Source organism: Phoenix dactylifera, chromosome 16 (assembly GCF_051530095.1).
Source record: "Phoenix dactylifera cultivar Ajwa chromosome 16, Ajwa_hap1_PhDact_Kaust_v1.1, whole genome shotgun sequence".
Taxonomy (NCBI): domain Eukaryota; kingdom Viridiplantae; phylum Streptophyta; class Magnoliopsida; order Arecales; family Arecaceae; genus Phoenix; species Phoenix dactylifera.
The window spans coordinates 19,752,507-19,773,562 of NC_143205.1; the positions used below are offsets into that span (position 1 = coordinate 19,752,507).

At 39.5% G+C, this 21,056-nt stretch overlaps 1 protein-coding gene across 1 annotated transcript; it reads right to left on the bottom strand.

Annotated features, from left to right (window-relative positions):
- Positions 1-533: 533 nt before the first annotated feature.
- Positions 534-9,479, bottom strand: LOC103716776 (lysine-specific demethylase JMJ27-like). The gene is made up of 14 exons (XM_008804936.6): positions 8,680-9,479; positions 8,171-8,356; positions 7,941-8,074; positions 7,371-7,470; positions 7,142-7,274; positions 6,979-7,042; positions 5,560-6,331; positions 4,499-4,828; positions 2,160-3,908; positions 1,998-2,070; positions 1,799-1,884; positions 1,547-1,666; positions 1,333-1,403; positions 534-1,049 (listed from the first exon to the last, which is right to left on the bottom strand). Exons 1-14 carry the CDS (start codon positions 9,040-9,042, stop codon positions 884-886), a joined length of 4,347 nt encoding a protein of 1,448 aa, XP_008803158.2. The 5' UTR covers positions 9,043-9,479; the 3' UTR covers positions 534-883.
- Between the last annotated feature and the right edge of the window lie 11,577 nt (positions 9,480-21,056).

A 21,056-nucleotide genomic window follows, 5' to 3' on the forward strand; every position in this document is an offset into this window, starting at 1 on the left:
GGTATGAAATTTTTTTAGCATACTGAATACCGATACGCTACCGCTCGATTCGAACCAATACGGCGGACCAAAGTTCAGTCCTGACAGCTAGACAACATAAATAATTGTCTTAGCTTCAACAGCTTCCTCATTGTATAGAATGAATGGAGCAGAAACAGAAAAACACATACTTTCATGCCCTTGAGGTCAACCTGGACCCAAAACCACACTCACCAGGGAGATATTAACACAGAACCACTTCCAATACAAAACCCTCAGGCACCTTCAGGAAGGTTAACACTGAAGCATATTCACACAATACATACATCAATGAAAGTAAAATCTGTTTTTTCTGATCCTTCGGACAGTCAGTACCTCACAGGATAAGTCCGGTGCTGTAGTCCGCCGTTACCGAATAAGAGATGGCTACCTTCCATCACCCCCTTGCAGAGACTAAAGGGCATTACAGTTTTGCACCTCATCGAATATCATCAAATCAAAAGATTGATCCTTCAAAAATTATAGATAAGTGTTGGCAGAATAGAACTTCAAAATAAACTCAAAGCCAATTTTCCATTTGAGAACGGTCCAAAACGATGTGCTTTAATAAACACATACACACAAGGCAAATGGCTGGCCGCCGGTGGATCCAAAATTTACAAGATAATTTCATATAAGGAGCTCTACAAAAAGCCTCTACATCTGTCGTCCCACAGCAAAATGTGGCATAGGCCAAAACAACAACAGACTGAGACTACAAACTGCAAAAGAAGAGGAACCAATTGAGGGGATATGTCCATCCCAGATTACTTAACAACAAAACACCAGTATACTGCTGTGCGGGCTATCATAAATGCCATTTCCAGAATGATAAATCAAAATCAGGTCAACAACTGTCCTACAGTTAGCCATCAGCATCAGAAGATGAAGTTGGCAATGGCTGAGATGACTTTAAATCCTGCGATGCTGACCCAGTTGGGTCTCCAATTTCCTGCGACGGATCTGTTTCCATCATTCGTTTCTCTTCATCTTCAGATTCTACTATAGGTTCTTCAGATTCAGCCTTCGGCCTGATACAGCACAGCGAATTATAAGTTATGAGATTTCGTAACCATTTCCAGTAGAATGACCTAGTATGCTACAAGTGAAGGTGCCCATAAAAAGCCATATCCTTTCAAGATTTTTTGAAAGCAACACATTTAATTGCTCAAAGCATTGAACCATAATGTCGGTCATGTTCAAGATCCAAAAGAACCACAAGTTAGTCATGATTGGACATCCATGCAAGGCACCGGAACGGATTTAAATTCACCTTGGTTAAAAGCAAAAAATGCAGGGATATGAAAAACTCACCCTGGTTTAAAATTATAGGCTTTTAAATCCTCGACAACATGTATGAATGCATGAAGAGCCATTTTCTTAACCTGGATCATGTTCAATAAAGTTAGAAACCATTACAGGAACTTGAACAAAATCTTCAATATGCATAACAACAAACAAATTTAACAAAAGCATGAAAAAGCACAAGTATGGATTTATTGGGAAACATAGGACCGAATTACTAAACCTCTAGCTTATCTTCCTTAGCCCTGTGCTCTTCTGGAAGTACACGAAATTCTTCTGTTAATCGAATGCACTCACGGACATTCTCAGGAGACACAAAGTCCAGAGCAACCTTTATGCATGACTGTTCATGAGAAAAAAAATGTCAAATTGCAGTTAACAGTGAATCAAGCGTGAACTGTTGGAGTTGGTCAGAATAAATAGTTTATAAATAACAAAATAATCCACTTGTCATGTGAATAAAAGAGAAGCATACCTTCAAATTTCTAACTTGATGGGGGCATCCTGCTGGGATAAAGACAGCCTCGCCAAGCTTTTGCTCAAAGGTCCAGGGCTCAATTCCTAAATGAATCCAAGATTATTAAATCTAGATGCCTTCAAATAGCAATACGAATACATAACAGATAACCAACAAGGCTATCATTGTCTCCATAATTAGTGTAAGATTAACGGACCATATTCATCCTTAAGCTTCCTTTTATGCTCCAAGGTTAAATAGAAAGACTGATCATGAATAGGGTGAATCACCTATGACAGACAATTGAAGTTATTTACAATGCAAAAAGGAAGATGAAGTGTAATACAACATGATACTGTGCATACTGGCTTGTTTTTACCTGTTCAACTTGAGAACAGTGGACATGCCTGAACTCTCTAGCATGTTTTTTAAGATATTCCCGTAGTTTTGTAACATCTTCTCTTCGAAAAATATCCCACAAAGCCCCACCTTCTGGCTGCTTCTGCTCTTTTTGCTCTACACTATCACCAGACACAGCAGGTTGGTGCTCTCTTACATTATCTGAACCTCCAGGTTCCTTCACCTCTGCACCATTTTTTGAATCTGAAACTTCCCCCACTCGACAACCATCAGGATCTTCAGTGGTTTCAGTGCTGACAGTAATAGAATCAAGTTCTCTTTTCATTCGTTGACCAGAAAAGGAAGCCTTTCTCCCCCTCTTTTTCTTCCTACCTCTTTTTTTTGTTCTCTCATCTGGCCCTTCAGAAACTTTATGATTGTTACTCTCAGCTTGCATCTCCACATCATTACCAGATTTGTTTTCTGGTAAGAGATTAGGAGATAGCATCACAGTTCCTCCCTCGCTCCGAATTTCCCCTGAAGTTTGACCAGGTACTACCTTGCCCGGCTTCTTTCCAAGATCAGCAGGCTTGCCCCTCTTCTTTTGACCTCGTTTTGTCTTAACCACAAGCATTTCATCATCATCCTTAACATTTGAATTACGCACTTCATCATTTTCAGTTTTACTGGAAAACTGACTAGCATCATCTCCTTGATCGACTCCTTCAGAGCAAGAGACTCCATTGCTTTCAGTTTTAACAGCACATGGAGGGCAATTGCCATTACCATGCAGCTCAGTTTGGCAAGCATCATTACCTGCTTCAGCTTTGACACCAGTATCCTGATCAGATCCTTCCTCCCGAACTCCATTTCCAGCATTTATCACAGCCAATATCTGCGACTGACCAGTTTCTTTCAAGGAGGATTCAGATATAGGAAATTCTCCATCAGCAACAGCACATGACTGAATGCCAACCAAATCGGATGTGGATTTAATCACTGATGGATCCTTAGCATGAGCTTCCACAGTCTCTTTTAGATCATCACAGATTTTTGCAGAATGCGGGATTTCATTTTGGCATATATTCACCTGACCCATCGCTTGACTTTTAAGAGCTCCTTCATCATTCAAATTAGAAGAAGCCATTTGACCCACTTTCTTCTCTTCCAATTCACTAGCTGATGCATGCAACTTGATGCTTTCCAGAACAGACTTGTTCACAGAAAGCTTCGGACAAATTCCATCATCTGCTTGACTATCATCTTCAGTTGTTTGACGTCCTTTCAAATCTTCATTCTGAGCAAGCTTTTGGTTATTTGATAAACAACCATTTTGTCCCTCTTGTTCATCATGTGTAACAACTATTTCAGCTTCAATGTCAAAAAAGCTTGCATCAGCATCTTTCTGAACATCCATTGCATCCCCAATCTTAATATCTGAATCTTTCACATGAGATTCAGCTAGAGAGAGAGAATTTATTTTTTGCTCCCCAAAAGAATTATCGCATAGCATATTGTTGGCTTGAACAGGATGATGAAGGTCATTTTCTAAATTGGACGTTTGCATGAAGTCTTTTTCCCCAGCAGTTAAGGTGACATATGACTTATCATCAGGAGGTTCCATTACAGATTTCCCTGGAGATGACGATGAGTTCTCTTCTGGATCTTTTCGTGTGGTAAAAATCTGTTCTCTTAAATCTTGATCCCTGTGCTTCTTTTTCAACTTCTCTATCTTAGAAAGCTGATAATCAGAAAGGGTCACCTCTGCTGTGTGTGTTAAGACATTCACCTGGGTAAGCAATTAAATATCAGGCATTAAAAAAATTTCCTGATTAAAATGGAGTAATATGCGAGACAAAAACTAGTGAAATTATCTAGAACACAGGCTCAACAACAAACGTAATGGGAAAAAGTTTAATCTAATGTACTAATAATATTAAAGAACAGCAAGCAGAAAATCTAATCATTAAATTCAATAATTAGAGCCCATGATTTTGTAGGTCATTCCGGAGATCAAGAGATGATAGCCAAAAACAATAGACACCAAAAAATGATGGTCACAACAAACAGATGTTTCTGGTTTAGCTTTTCAACACTTTCCCAACAAAAAACAAAAAAAGTAAAATGTTTAATACTGCAGGAGCATAACCTGTCAGGGGATATCAAATCAGTAAAGCCAGGGGCACTAATGTATCCTTAAAAGCTCTGAAATCAGATTTTGAGACTATTGTGCAAACATGTGGTTGAGTTAGGCTATATATGTATTCACCTCATACAGAAAACCAAATGTCAATTATCAACATGAGGTTACTTATATCAACTTACCAAAAATAAAGCCACAGATGGACATGATATTAATTATTGAAACAAAATACATACCGCATCAGACATATCGCAATGAAGCTTCGTTACGGAATCACCCCTGCCCAACTCTTGGTGAAGACCATAAGCAATATATGTTTTGGGCCCCAGGTCTGGCTTTAGAACATCCTTAGGCAGCTTCACTGCAAGATTCAGAGGACCATACCTAGGATCTGTATATTCTGGGAATGGCAAAGCAGTTATAAACTCAGCACCATGGCGAGGTAACCGATCCTCAAAGGCACTGGCTGGAGGCCAATCCTTGAGTTTTAGCATCTCAGGCCATTGATTGCTGTGAGTTCGCCCCTCAGTATATCCTCTGAAAAACTGGTGAATATTTATCTCAACCTACAACAGACAACATACGCATCAGGGATTCTCAAGTTAGACAGATAGCATAAAACACCGGCATGCAGTAGGCAAGTCTGCCAACACATTTCCTTACATTAGACTGATGAAAAATTATACAGGATGATAAAAACACATCAAACAAAGGAATACATGGCTCTCAAAAATAGACATAGGCAACTGCCTGCTTGCATGATAGTCATCAGATAGGCCATTTTATCCTATGTAAACAATGAACAACCAAGGAGCACACATTCCTTAACTGCAGACAATTGCAACCGCATATCCACAAAAGTTTCTTCAAAGATTCTTTACTGCAATAAGTACATGTACATTTCCATCTGAATGGAGCATTACCAAATAACATTCCTTCAGAATTCATTCAAATGTTTTCTAGGATTTAAATTAATCAACAAAATTCATACACTGCTCAAAATATACTTCACTGTGAGTAGATTTTACAACCATAGCAGTTTTAGCTCATGCTTAACACAATGGCACAAATTGTCATTCAGCTAAGGATGAGTCAATTACATATACATGATTAAGAAGTTTGGAAAGCTCTGTAAGTCGAGATGCAAAGAAAATATATTAAAAAACATATGCACCGTTCTACAATTCTACAACTCTTTTAATAGAACAAGGACAAGACCAAAGTCGTGTGTATTCAATGAAACTTCTTTAGAAACATCTCCTAACATCAAAAACATCTATGAGATATCAAAACTAACCTCACACCAATCCAAACAATCAATTGCCTTTACTGCAAGCTGCTCAGATGAAGCCTTAGACTTTGTCTTCTCTCGTAATGCACGCCACATAACCATTGGCTCCCAGCTCAGGCCAGAAGTAAGCTCAAGTACATCACGTACAATCACCGGTTCTCCCTTTAACCAGTGGTTTTGGAAGTGCTTCAGTTCTCCCTGTTGAATATCTCTAGCAGTTGGACAATATAAATAATTATCATCAGAATTCTCCCTACAGGCTGCTTTCCGCAACATTTCACTCCCAGTGTTAATATTGCCAGATGCAGTGAAACAGGAACATGACCTGGACATGTCCCCAAATTTTGCAAACTTATTGCTCCTAGCAATTGCATCAGCTTTCTCCTCTAACTGAGAAAGCAACTTTTCAGGAAACATGCACTTCAGCTCCAAGAGGGAGCTACCGCAGCCCCCAATCTCCTTTGGCGGGCAAGGAACACTGCCATCACTATTTGCTTTCCATTCTCTCATACGAGCCATGCTATCTCTAGAGATAGCGACCCGATTGTCTAAAGAACTCTCTTGACTTTTTTTCCTCTTCCCTTGACCTTTATTCATACGACGAGGAGAACCCCCATGCACATAATCTTTACCCCTGTCTGGATATGGCAAAATTACTGTCCCATCACCACCAGGTATGCGACCTTCACGTAGCTCCCGGCAGCAACTAAGGCATAAGTCATATGAACAGCGACGGCAGCTTCTATGGAAATCAACAATAGAGGTTCTGCAATTGTTGCTGCTCCAAAACAATTTCAGAAATCAGGTTTTATAAGGCTTAACCTAACCACAGGCAGAGCCTACTACTTATGAAGAGCAAAGTTTCCACAGTGGGGAAATCAGAGAGGAAGTATTAAAGGCTCAACGATACTATATAACTGATATCGCAGATGAAATTTCCTAATCAATCTTTACAATCTTAAATTAACATTTAACATAAATGCTTTTGTGGAATATGTTAGTGTACATGGAAAGTTCTTCAGGCCCACCTACTGCTAGTTTGGCAACTTAAAATCTAATCCACTTCTGCACATCATGCAAATTCCTGAGAATCATGCCAATCCCCTCAAGCCACGTGGCAGGAAGAACTCTTCATGTCCATCCGACAAGGGCCCCAAGCATTACGCATTTTTAATTATTAAACATTTAAGTTTATGCAATAAGAATAGTATGTAATCATGGATTTACCAGTATTGGCCAATATTTAGATATCTAAGTTCCATAGTATCAGCCAAGATATGGAAATATCCAAACCTCATATATTTTTCCAAGTGTCCCATTTTGGCCAAGAGAAACCACAATGTAGGTTCAGATCGGCACTGGCCATCCAACAAGATGGCCGAGATCTATGGTTTTAAAAAACCTTGATGAGCAAAAGAGTTTTACCAGTATACGCGTTCATCCTTTTGACAGTTAGCTCTTCTTAACTTTATCTCAGTCGATGCCAAACCTGGTCGGGAGAAAAATGCAGCAGCAGGGGAGAAAGATCAGATGAAAGATAATGGATGGAAAGGTATACAACTTAAAATCCAATTTACGGCAATGATACCTCGAATATTGGCCTCAATTTCCTTTTCTGCCATCTGTTCTCGTCGTAGTTCTTTCAACCATGGCAGCAATAAGCGTACAATATAGCAGTTGTATTGGACTCGGTCAGCATTCATAATCTTTTTTTTAGGAGGCTAAAGTCAACATAGAGAGTGTGTCATCAGATACGATTACATAAGTAGAGAACTGAATGCAACAACGATCAAGAATTCCAAATACCAAAAGCAGACCTCAGAAACTCCTTTCATACGCAAGCATGCCTTGCAATTGCAATTGTTGCAGCAAAATGGGCATTCTTTTGCAAATTCAGCCTCTGATAAATGAGGATACCTGATAAAAATCAAAAAGGAGAATGCATAAACATAATACAACATCTATATTTTCAAGCTTGCAATTTTCACTTTATGCTATGAAATACTGAATATCTCACTACTGCAGCAAAAAGATATCTATCAGCTAACTCCATACAATCTTCTAAACAGTCAAAAAAACAGTACAATTTGGAAGAATAGAAAATATTCCTTAATGATGCAAATTATAACAGGATAAAATTTACACATTTCAACAATTCAGCCCTATCAGAAAGAAAGTGATTAGAGTTTATAGAAGAAGATGAAACTCCTATGCTTAAAAAAAGAAACAGATGAAACATGGAATAGCAAAAGAGCAAAAGAGAAATATTGAGGTTTATAGTAAAAGTGGGATGAAGAGCTTTTAAAGGTTAAAACCTACAGAAGAAAACATACATTTACAAGAAGAATGAATAGATAAAGAAGGAAGGGGAAAGGATCATCACTCACCAGCGAGTCATGCACGGTACACAAAAGCGTTTCCTTTTGCACTTCAAACACCATACTACCCTTCCCTTATCATTCCTTTGGCATTGGTGGCACATTAGGGCATCCTCCCCTGTCAGTGGCTTCCTCTTAGAACCCTAAAACAGGAAGATACATACCATCAATTAACTGCATTCAACCAAACCAAAGGGATGAAGTCGTGCGCCCAACCAAAAGGGGAGAGAATTTATTACCTCAGAATTTTTCTCAGGACCTGAAACCTTGTTGGAGTTCCTCGTAACCCTAGCAACAGAAGAGGACCCGGCTTCCAAATCCTCCTTATTGGCCTTTCTCCCCTTCCTACCCTCCTTCTTCCAATGCCTCCTCTTTCGCTTCTTCCCCACCTTCAAAACCTTGTCTTCTTCCTCTTCTTCGTCGCCCTAATCCTCATCACACCACCGTATGTTAAAAAAGACAAAAAGATAAATTTTTGTACGAGAAAACAGTCGATAAATTTCGAAAGCCTGCAAGAAATCGCTCCTTGCCTTCTCCAGACCGAAAACAGCAAGAAACGAAAACGGGAAGGATCAAATCTTTCTCCAATAAAGCAAGAGAAAAACCTCGAAACATTGCAAGAAGTCGCCCCTAAAGCTCGCCAGAACCGAAAAAGATAAAGAAAGCAAAGGAAAACAAAAAAGATCGAATTTTGCGCCGAAAAACAACGAAAAGATCGCAGATTAACTGCAAGAAATCGCTCTCTCACCTTCGCGAGTCCGTCTTCCTCGTCCTCCTCGTCGCTTCCGAAGTCGTCCACCACCATCGGCTTCACCGGCTTCCTTTCCCTCATCTGGATATCCCTTCCAATGAACATTCCCCCAACCACAGCCGCCGGCGGCCGGAATATCTTATCATCACTCCTCTTCCTCCGCCGGCCGCTCCGCCCGTCCCCGCTCTCCCCATCCCTCGACGAAACCCTAACCCTACTTTTCTTGACCAGCTGCTCGTAATGAGCCTCGCAGAGGCTCACGCCTTCCTTCTTCCAGTTCTTGCACCGCCACGACTTGCCGTCGCTTCGGTTGCACCGCCGTTCAGCCGGCGGCGTCCCCGCCCGCTCCCCGCCCGCCATCCCTCCCCCAGAAACCCGGTTCTCTCGCCGAAAAACCCCGGGTTTTGAAACCCGATCGTCCCGCCACAGAGGAAAAAGACCGGTGGCAGTGGAAAGGGAAACGAAAAGGACGAGTCTTTGCCTGACGGTACAAAGAGACTTAGAGAAAAGAGTTGGATGGATGGCGAGAGAATATATATAAGAAGAGAGAAAGGAACAACTAAGGTCTGGTCCAAAACAGTTTCTCGCCTTGGCTTGCACAGGAAACGCAAATTTAATGCATGGGAAACGGGCTCGGGAAGGGGGTGGCGTTCGGCGGTAGGGGGGGAGGAGGGGGAGCGCGATGGTTTACGACAGCGGAAGGCGCCCGCGGCTTTGGGAGGAGAGCCAAAACCAGCGGCGGGGCTGCCGGTTTCGGGGGAGCGCCCGCCCGCCCGCGCGTTGCGTGTTCCGCTGGGGTTTTTTGGTGTTCCGGAGGTACGAGTTATCGTCCCTCGCCGCGCGCGTGGGCGCTTGGCGCGGTTTGCGAATTTTGGCCCGTGTGTCGGATGAGTGCGGACTGCTGGATCCGACATCCGAGCTCGTTGATTGGAAGGAAACCAACCTGGGCTGAACTGAAGCGGACTACTATCTTTATACCGTCTCTTGCCGGATTATAGGGTATGGAAATGGTTTCTTGCCATTACGATTCATCTTAGCTGAACTTTTTTCCTCTATTTTTAAAAGAGAAAGAGGAGTAGAATCTGAAGCAGAATTTGTTAAAAAATAAAGAAAGATAAGAAGCATATCTAATTAGATGGAGGGTCTTCGTCAACCGTGCTTTCTCTAACATGCATTGTGTTATATAGATAGGCTAATGTTAGATAGTTGTGGTAAGAGAAGCGGAGATGATTGTTGGACGCATGGTTGTTGGAGAGAAGTTGCATGAGAAGAAAAGAGAAAGGGAGGGTTCGATGGCGGAGATGCATTTGGAATTTGATATGAGGAGATAGTGAAAGAAACACCATTGTTGTGATGTAGGCGCAAGCAAACAAAGTATATGATTGGATGTGCCCACCATACTACCATCTTGGAAATGGAGGGCTCTCATTCGTAGAAACAAGGAATGTCGTATTGGAATGCCAAACAAACAAAATAGTTGTCAAACACATGGTGCTAAGAGATAGAGATCGTAGCGTTAGGCTGATTGCAGCAGGTGGACGCCGTTCTTTCAAGGCCTCGACGTTTGGGGCGGAGCTTAGGGCTGCCTGGGAGGGGCTTTCTTATGTGAGATATATTCTGCAGGCTGGTTGCATCGTTTTGGAGGAAGATTCAGCTTCCCTGATGGCGCGTCTAAGGGAGGAGGGGCGGGAGGAGGTGGAGCACCCGCTTCTGGGCGGCATTCATCGGATGCTACAGGAGTGCCGGGTTCTCCAAAGGCATGTCTTGCAGGAGTCGAACCAGGCTGCTAAATGGGTCGCCTCCTTCATTGCGCACCACTCCTCAGACCTTCTTTGGACGCAACAGTCTTTGTTCCTTTTGTTCTGTGTTGTTTGCTTAATGCTGATGTAGCTAGCTGTGCTCATGCTAGGGTAGTGGGAGCAGCCGTTTCACCCCAAAAAAAAAAAAGAAGAGATTGTGTGTGAGAGAGAGCTCTCCTAGATGTTACAAGTATGCATAGCTCTCGATCATGAAAAAGATGCATCGTATTTGGAGGAGATTGTTGCACATTATTAGGATGCTAGCTCTGAAGTTCAAGATGCAGCCAAGATGTGGGAGGAGGCTACACCCGATCTAAAATTCGTAAATAAGTTAATAACTATATACTAGGAGTTATTACTCTAGACCTTTCGAGTTCTAATATGGAAAATAATCACAGAACCACTTCGTGAAGATCGCATCCTAATTGATAAGGCAGCAAATTTTAATAAGCATTTCAAGCATTTTGAAGGATCCTTAAATAATGTCTATAAAACCAATAAGGACAAATTGGCAAAGAATTATTTATGTTTTAAGATTCTAAAGAGTGAGAATATTTCTCTTCTAGTCACCATCACCTTTTAGTGCACCTAGTCCAAACCCTAAATTTCGAAAAGATGAAGGTTTGGTTTGTTTTTGATTTACCCACACTAGTGCATCAACCAAATATCACTTGAAAATGAAAGTTCAGTTTACTCGTGGCTGCTCTCGTTATGTTTTGGCCATAACACATAGTGAAAATCAAATATTACTGAGCCGTTCTACCCGGAATATCGTATATATCTTTTCTTTTCTCTCCATAGAATTTGCTATGGTATCATACCCTTTTTTTTCCTTTAATATAAAATCATAGAACCATAAACACATAAAACCTATAAAGATCAAAATGCATGATCAATTCTATCCTTTCTCCCTTCTTTTAACACTGTTGCCACTAAAAATTGATAAATTTTTGTTAAGGCATCAAACTCATGTAGCCCAGCCTATTAACTTTAACATCACACTACAGCACCATTTGGTAGACAGGGGTCGCCCTAGCATACCATGCAGTCATAACATCCGACATGGACAAAATAGCAATTGAAAGCAGGCCATCAAGACATCAAGATCAGGACAAAATAGCAGAAAACCCTCAGACCAAATTATTTATTCAATCTCTTCCTATTTGGTACAATCCATATATTCCTAAAACAACCATTAACTTTCCATGTTTACAAACTTCTACCATGAATAAGAATCCATGTCTCACTTCCACCACACTCTAAATACAGCAAAGATCATCTACAAATCAAACAAAACTTAAACTAATAAGAACTCTAGATTTGATTCCATGTATCATGCATCGCATTTCTATTCCCTTGATCTCCACTTTGTGCAGAACCACCTAGTCTAGTATTACCACCTCAGTCGCCACCTCTCCAGGCCCCTTGCTCTTCTGCCAGTCTCTAGCATGCAGTTTCATATGGAAACCCACTTTAGTGGCCTCGAGATTGAACGTGGTTGTTTCAGCAATTGCTTTACTCGGATTTCTTAGCAATTGCTCGAACTGCATGATGGAGAAGCTGGGACACTGGGTAGTCCAGACGAAACATATATATAGAGAGGCAAACGAGGCCGCGGACTGGGTTGCTGCTTACGCGACCAACCATGCGGTAGATACGCTGTGGACGACTGAGGGGGAGTTGGCTAGGGCACTCCGGAACGTTTTGTTTCTAATTTTATTCAGTGTATTCGTACCCGAGTGATATGAACTGCCCCCCTAAATTAAAAAAAAGAAAAGAGAGACACTCGGTAGTGATGTACACAAAGATAACAAAGAAGATGTCAGCAACAGCCAGTCTTGGGCAGCATGGTGCAGCACATCAGGTTTCCAAGTCTCTTGAAGACATGAGACGCCGGCACTGGGGAGGGCTTGGCCTAGCCATGGTCATAAGGATTTAAGAGGAATTCAGTTTGTAGTAAAAATGCAGGGGGGTCGCCGGTCGCACCAGACATGTCGCAGAAGAATGGTGATTGTGGAGAAACAAAATTTTGCTGGCTGGAATTTACGTAATCATAGACATTGTCTTCATGCAACTTGAATGCAATCTAATAATGATAATCTTCACTCTCTTGATTGTAATTTGGTTTATAGGCAAGAGAGAGAGAGAGAGAGAGAGAAAAGAATGAAGAATGGCAAGTTCAGGAAATTAACAACCCAATGCAGAACTTTAGAATGACCGTTTCATCTAGGTTGGCAAGGGACATCTAGGTCTCTCTCTCTGCTGCTACAGCGCCTAGGTATGTCCTCATCCTCGGAGCCTTCAGCTCTCGGCCACCTTAAGGTCAGTTTGTTCGTTGGCGAAGGAAGCACGGATGTTGCCTTTGTAATTAGGGATCACGAGTCCAAGCTGATTGCGGGGAGAGGGCGGCGCACCTTCGAGTCATTAGTTCCGGGTACGAAACTAAGAGCTGCTTGGGAGGGTGTCTTCTATGCGAGGAGAGTTCTAGAAGCCATATACATCATCCTAGAGGGGGACTCAGTGGAGGTGGTTAAGTGAATTTTACAAGAGGGGCCGGGGATATTCGACCATCTGCTTCTAGAGAACGCTTGACAGCTACTGCAGGAATGTGATGTCTTCCAGGTTGTGTATGTATTCCGGAAGGCGAATAGAGCTGCTGACTGGGTCACCTCCTTTACTGCTCATCATTCTGAAGAGTGTCTCTGGACCCGCTTTATATCCATCCCTCCACCCTTGTGGAGTATTTTGTCCCTTAACTCAGTAGACAATGCTCATGCAAGACTAGTGTAAGCTACCAGTATACCAAAAAAAAAAAAGAACTTCAAAAGACTTGCGCGTCGCTTACTTCATATGAAGAATCTAATTACTAACAGCTCCAAGGAGCATTTGGAGTTCTATCTGAATCACGGGAGCAATCAGTCAGGCAAGAATGCTCCTTAAAATTAACATATAGAAAATCATCAAAGAAAATGTAAAAGGGCAAGAAAGCTTGAAAGTCACAACATGTGCTCTGAACAACAAAAACTAATTAGAGGGGTCAATATTATAAAGGGAACCTCATATTGCAGCAAACTTTGTTAATACAATAAAAAGGAAATGTGTAGAGATATATACAACTCACTGGTTCGAATTTACAGTCTTTTTTTTTTTTACTTTGATGACTTGATTGAGTGCATCGAGAGTCATTTTCTTTACCTGGATCATGTTCGCCATGATAAGAAACTATTTCAGGAGTTTGGACAAGTAGGAAAAATGAATTTCAAAATGCAGAACAAGTAACATTTCTAATGTAAGCAGGCATTTATATGTATAGATACCTATAAATATGGATTTCAAAATAGAATGTGATAATTTTCCATTTGGGAATTGTCCAATAATGCATTCCAACAAAGATACAGAGACCAGAACATGGCTAGTGGATCCAAAATTTACAAAGATAATTTCATACAAGGAGATTTACAAAGAAACTCTACACCAGTCATACCACAGCAAAATCAGGCATATGCCAAAACAATAACAGACTTAAGTCACAGACTCTGCAAAAGAAGTCCTAATTGCAGGCATATTGCTATCATGTATTGCGGGCTGAGATTGGCAAACAATACCTCAATCTATTTGTTCACCACCAAGATCTTTTTAATCATTCAAATTACAGCATTATTTGTCCCATTTCCTTCTCTTCTAAATCACCAACTAATGCTTGCAAAGCAACAGGTTCATCCACAAGTTCATTAATAGACAACTCTGAACAAATTTCATCAGGTACATGACAATTAGTTCTTTGTTGCTCCTTCAAATCTTCATTCTGAGCAAGCTGCTGGTCATTTGGAATAGCCATCGTCTCTCTTGTTCACCAGGTGAAGCGTTAGGGTCTTCATTGTCCCCAGCTTTAGCAGCAGATAAAACACTTGTTACTGTATTTGGATCACAAGAGCAAGCAGTTTCACCTCTTTCAGCTTCAGAATCAGAAAATCCAGCATCGGTGTCTCTCCGAACATCCATGGCATTTCCAGCTTTAACATCTATGTCTTACAGCAAGATTTATATATACATCCAGAATTTATTTTCTGCTCATCAAGGAAGCTATCAGATATCATACATACTGTTGGCTTGCGCATAATGAGGGAGGATATTTTTAGTATTGGAAGTCTGAATAGGGTTATTTTCTCTAGCAGTTAAGGTGATATTTGAGTTAGTATCATGTTTTTCTGTTACAGATTCCACAGGAGATTTTGTGGAGCTCTCTTCTGGATCTGTTTGTATGGTATAAAGTCGTCCTCGTAAATCTTGATCTTGGTATTTCTTTTTCAACTTCTCTATCCTATAAAGCTGATGGTCAGAAAGGCTATCTCTGCTGTATGTGTCATAATACTCACTTGAATTAATAGTAGAATATCAGACGACAATGAAATTTCCAGATTAAAATGGAGCAACATGTTAGATGAACAATAGACGTAGTCACCAAAAGGAAATGTTGATGCAACTTTTTAAGATTAAAAGCATTATAATCACATAATTACAAAATGAAAATCTAATCATTCAGTTCAACAAATATAAACCTTTTTTTAATACATGCCCACAAGAGATCTAAAACCAGAAGGAGCAGATATAACAATGATCAAAACAAAGAAGTCGCAAGAAATAGAAGTTTTTTGTTTAATTTTAACTCTGCCACATATTAAAAATAAAAATAAAAGAAAAAAGGAAAAGATACAGGAAAACAACAAACCCCTTTTGTAGATATAAAATCATTGAATTCACTCTGAAATTAAATTTGGTGACTAATGGGAGAAAAAAATTTCTCAAGCTAGGCTAGATATGTATGGTTTGATATCACTAATACAGAGCACCAAATGCCAGTTACCAACATGAGAAGTTGCATACTTTTAAACACATCGACACACAGCCACATAGAGAGAAAATATCAGTTATGATAACAAACAACTTACCACATCAGAAATGCCACAATGAAGCTTTGTGACAGAATCACCCCTTCCTAACACTCCAGGAAGTCCATAAGCAATAAATGTTTTTGCCCCAGATCTAGCTTCAGAACATCCTTGGGCACTTTCAGTTAAAGATTAAGAGCACCTTACCTAGGATCTGTATATTCTGGGAATGGGAAAGCAGTGAGAATCTCAGCCTTGTGGCGTGGCAACTGCTAAAAAAAACTGGTTGGGGGGCAGTCCTTAAGTTTAAGCATCTAAGGCCATTGACTGCTATGAGCTCGTCCCACAGTACATTATCTGAAAAACTGGTGACCATTTATTTCATCTTACAGGATATCCAATATGCATCAGAGTGTCGCAAGTTAGAGTGCATAGAATAGCAGAGCACAGTGGATTGGCCAATATATTCTAGACAAATTTAATGAATGGCTGGAAATTATGCAAAAAAAGATGATGATGAACAATATAAACACTGCACTTGGACAGGGAAGGAATAGCCACAAAACATACATAGAGGGCAGCTGCATAATTGGGTAACCTTAATTGCCAAGGCCTTTTTTAAGACAAGCAAAGAACTAACAGAAGAACAATAGACTATAACTGTGCATATGCATAGGATTTTACACAGACGTTGTTCCCAGGGGTACATATACATGTCAGCATTCCTACAGAAATCTATTTTAACACATGGATATCAAAGCAATATTATGATTCATCTTAAAACCCCTGAAAAACTCATGCACTAGTCAAAAAACAATATTTGATTGAAGAGCGAATTTCATACTCCTGTCAATGTATTAGTTCATGTTAAACACGATATAAAAGATGATCACTTAAGGATGTGTTTGCAGTTTATACATAAATAAGATATTTGGAAATTATGGAGGCCAATATCCAAGGCAATTTTCTATAAGAGATGCAGCATTTAACAGCATTGCAATAGAACAAGGCCCAAGCCTGAATAGAGAGTAAATGACAGCCACAGATTCATTCACTCACTCTTACTATTAAGAAACATGCCTTAAACTCGACTTAAAAGCATGCGCAGTATATTGAAACTAACCTCACGCCAACCCAATGCAAACAACCAATTTCCTTAAATTCAAAAGCACCCTTAGACATTGACTTCTCTCGCAATGCAAGCCATATAACCATTGGCTCCAAGCTTAGGCCATAAGTAATTTCAAGCTCATCATGAACAGTTACTGACTAGCCCTTTACCCAATGGTTTTGGAAGTATTCTAATTCTTCCTGTTGAATATCTCTAGCAGTCAGACAGTATAAATAGTTATCATCAGAATTCTCTCTACAAGCTGCTTTCTGAAACATTTCACTCCCAGCATTTAGATGGCCAGATGAAGTGAAACAGGAGCATCGACAGGGCATGTCCCCAAATCTCGCAAACTTATTGCTCCTAGGATTTGTATCAGCTTTCTCCTCTATTTCATAAAGCAACTTTTCAGGAAAGTCATGCACTTCAGTTCCACCAAGGTTATTACCACAGCCCCCAATCTCCTTTGGTGGTAAAGTAATGCTGCCATCAATATTTGCATCCTATTCTTCCATGGGAGTCAGATAATCTGACGAGATAGCAAGCTGCCTGTCAAAAGAACTCTGGTGACTTTTTTCTCCTGACTTATTGACCTTTCTTTATGTGATGAGGAGATTCTCCATGCACATGATCTTTACCTCTATCTTGCTTTATGTGATGAGGAGATTCTCCATGCACATGATCTTTACCTCTATCTTGCTATGGCAAAATTACTATCCCCTGACCACCAGGTAAGCAACCTTCTTGAAGCTCCCAGCAGCAACAATAGCATAAGTCATATGAACAACTAAGGCAGCTTCTGTGAAAATCAATGATAGAGGTTCTGCAATTGTCACTGCTACAAAACAATTCACAAATTAGATTTTTGAAGGCTTATGTAATCACATGCAGAGCCTCTTATTTATGAAGGGCAAATAAGAACAGTAGGCAATCTTCGATTTTCTAAATTGGCCAATATTTCAATAGCTAGGTTCGTATGATATCGGCCAAGATCTTGAAATATCTTAGATCTCTCGATTTTTTTTTTTAAGTACAATGGCAGCTCACATACAATGGGTATGAATGCGGCCAACAAAATCAAAAAACAATATCTCACTATAAAGCTTCAGCAAGAATTCTTGATTTTTCCATATAAAGCCCTCGGAGTGGTAGGCAGCAAATGACATAACCCAGTCAGCCACGCCATTCGCCTCTCTGTAGACATGCGTGGCCGTGAAGGAGCCACACTCCTTTGGTAGTCTGCAAATGTCAATCTTTCGAATTTTCCGAACTTTTCATTTTGACCGAGATAAACCATAATCTCAGTTCAGACCAGCGCTGACCACCCAACGAGATGGCTAAGATCTCTGGTTTTAAAGAACCTTGATGAGGGAAAAAACTTTACCAGCATATACATTCACACTTCTGACATCTAGCTCTTTTTAACTTTATCTCAGTTGATGCCAAACCTGGTTAGGAGAAAAATGCAGCAGCAGAGGAGAAAGAACAGATGGAAAAGAACAAAGGGACAGGTATACGACTTGAAGTTCAATTTTTGTCAGTTATCACTCGAATCTTGGCCTCGATTTCCTTTTCTGCCATCTGTTCTTGTCGTAGTTCTTTCCAATAGCTTGTTGCTGTCATGGCTTTTTATATTACTTTACTGAGAGCACAACTTATGGTGTAGTCATTCTAAACTAACCACTATAGGACCATCCATGACTTGACCTGTCATTATTCCTAATAAACCTAATTTATGACTGGTTTTATCCGGTTAAAACTAATCATAGTCCAAACCATCATCCACCGTATTATTAATCACTGCTGCTCCCCTGACCTTGGCTGGAACTATGAAGCAAATTAACGCATGTTTTCTCTTTCTATTTTAACCTATTTAACTCAATTGAATGAATGCCCCAATCAGCCTGACCAACCATCGTAAATCGCCCTAAATAGATCGAGAAACTAGCCGTTTCTACCAAACTATTTTAGCTAGGTTCTATAGTTCATTTCTTGTAATAATTCACAAATTACCGAGAAAGGACCTATTTACATGGATCATCAAACAGTTTGATGGATATATGATCCGCTTCCATGAAATTATTATATTGTTTCATTATAATAAAGATGGATGGTGCTTGCAATAAAAGAAAACTCCATTCATTTCCTTTTTTTCCAACCTCCCTCGCCAGAAAAAAAACCCCATACTAGCGTGTACCATGTGTGGCGCGAGCTGCGAGCCCATGCTGTCGTACTCGAGGACGATTCAGCTACACTTATTGGTTGGATTCAGCAGGATGTGAAGAGGATGGGCAAGCACCACCCGCTGCTAAGAAATATCTAGGCTATAATCAGTGGCGGGATGGCCTTACAGGCAGAGCACCTCATCCTGAGGCCAACAGGGCAGCATATTAGATAGCCTCATATGTGGTTAACTAACCATTCTGGATAGATCCTGTGGCTAGAGGAGAGGAAATTACTCGGGGCACATTAGAACTTGTTATTTTTTTGATTTTTTTTTTCCAATTTGTATGAGACATCTGTCTCAGCAAAAAAAAAAAAAAAAAAAAAAAAAAAAAAAAACACCTCCATACCATCGCCACTGTGAGGATGAGTCAGAGCTCCCCGTAGACCCCTTCCCACTGCCACATGTTGGTTGACCATGCATCATCCTCGACCTCCATTATTACAGCTATTCATGGTCATCCTCCCCCATAGCAAAGGTAAGAGGGGCGCCAAGCCAAGGGACATGGACATGGGCGCTCTGATCACCAGCCATCGCACGATGGTTGCCGCACCTAGGGCCCAAATTTGGTACAAGTTAGAGGAAGGGGCTCGGGCCAAGGCCCTCTTCGCCTCCCTCTATTTGAATCCCCTGTCGACTATGACGTCGGTGCATCGTCGCCCTCACCTCAGCCCCCTCCGCCTAACCCATCTTCGGAGATGAAGTCCATTCCCTGCTGCCCTTTGCTGCCTCTTGCCCTCGCCATCTCCTTTTTTTTTTTTTTTTCCTTCCCTTGGCAACCACTAAATAGGGGATATGGAGCCCCCGCAGGCGGACTGCTCCACGGATGGTAATGTATGTTGCAGCCTGTCAGCTCGAATCCCCAAATAACCCATCATTTCAAGTTTGACTGAAATAATGGGGCCATTTAACCCATTTTAACTTATTTAATAATTAAGTTGGTCCATAGCCCGAAGATTCAAAATTTATCTAACTCATATAAAATATGCATAACCTATTTCTATCCTATTTATCCTAACCAACTTGACCGATTTAATTTGTTTAAATCCATATAATCCATAAAAAAAACCTACTTGAACTATTTAATCCATTTAACTTAATTTGCCTTATTTAATAAATGGCTTATGTAAGCCAAGTCAGATTATCTATTTAATAAATAGACCCGATATAAAGTTGAATTTGATCCATTTAATAAACAAGTTGGATTCGAGCTGACAATTTTTTCATTCAACTTGCATTCAACCCGATCCATATCTGATTTGACTTGATCCGATTGCCACCCCAATATGTTGAGCTTCAAATTGCCCTTAAGGGTTCATTTAGTTGGGGTATGCCAAAGTAATTTGATGATTTTCGAAAATTATTTATCTACAAAAATAATTGCGAAGAAATAAATTTTCTCATATTTGATAGGTGGAAATATAGTTTGGAAAAACGATATAGAAAAAATATTACAATATTTGGTTGTAGGTAATCTTATACGAGAATATTGCCAAATTTTCAACAATGCATTTAAATAAATAATTCAAGTAATAACATTTTTTTTTCAGTCGCCATCTATGACTAGCTTACATAAACGCCGACAATATCAACTATTTCGAATATTCAAACATATTTACGTAAATTAATAAATATTTTTAAAATTAATAAATTCTATTAAAAATATATATTTTTATTATAAATGAAGTTTAATATGTTTTGGTATATAAATAAATATATTAATTATTAATAAATCCTGTGTTATATTTATTGATATTTAATAAATATTTGTTAATTATCAATAATTAATATTTACTAATAATTATATTAATGCATTAAATATATTATTATCTATAAATATTATTAATCAATATGTTAATATATTTATAATATTAGTATAATATATATAATTAATATTAATTATATTAATGTAATTAATATAATATTAATATAATATAAGAGAGGAAATTTTTGTTAATAAATGATCTTTTTAGATTATCCCAACTCGATGATCCGACATGGGAGGGGTGATATTTGTTTTACCTTCATTTTGAAAAAAAATAGATATAAAATATATCATTTATTTTACTATTTTTCTCGTTTGCTTTTTATGCCAAATATGATAATCTAATACAAGATTTATTTTTTTATACCAGATTATCTTCAATAAACGATCCATCATTTTTTTTCTTGCCACCGCATTGAAAAATTTCTCGAGTGTGAAAAAGAGGTTTCCCGTCTCCCAAAATTATCTTTTATTAAAAAATAAAATTAAAATGTAAACTCCTGAAGATCAGGGTGTATTTTCTAATACTAAATTTATTTTAAATAACATTGATCAAAAGAATCTCTGCCATCCATCAAACTATCCC

What these genes read in the sequence shown, in the direction of transcription:
- LOC103716776 (XM_008804936.6), bottom strand. Translation starts at nt 9,042, where the DNA reads ATGGCGGGCGGGGAGCGGGCGGGGACGCCGCCGGCTGAACGGCGGTGC. An exon ending in ATTGCGATATGTCTGATGCG is followed by an intron (nt 3,909 to 4,498) that starts GTATGTATTTTG and finishes TTGCTTACCCAG; the next exon opens with GTGAATGTCTTAACACACAC. An exon ending in ACTGTTCTCAAGTTGAACAG is followed by an intron (nt 2,071 to 2,159) that starts GTAAAAACAAGC and finishes TGTCTGTCATAG; the next exon opens with GTGATTCACCCTATTCATGA.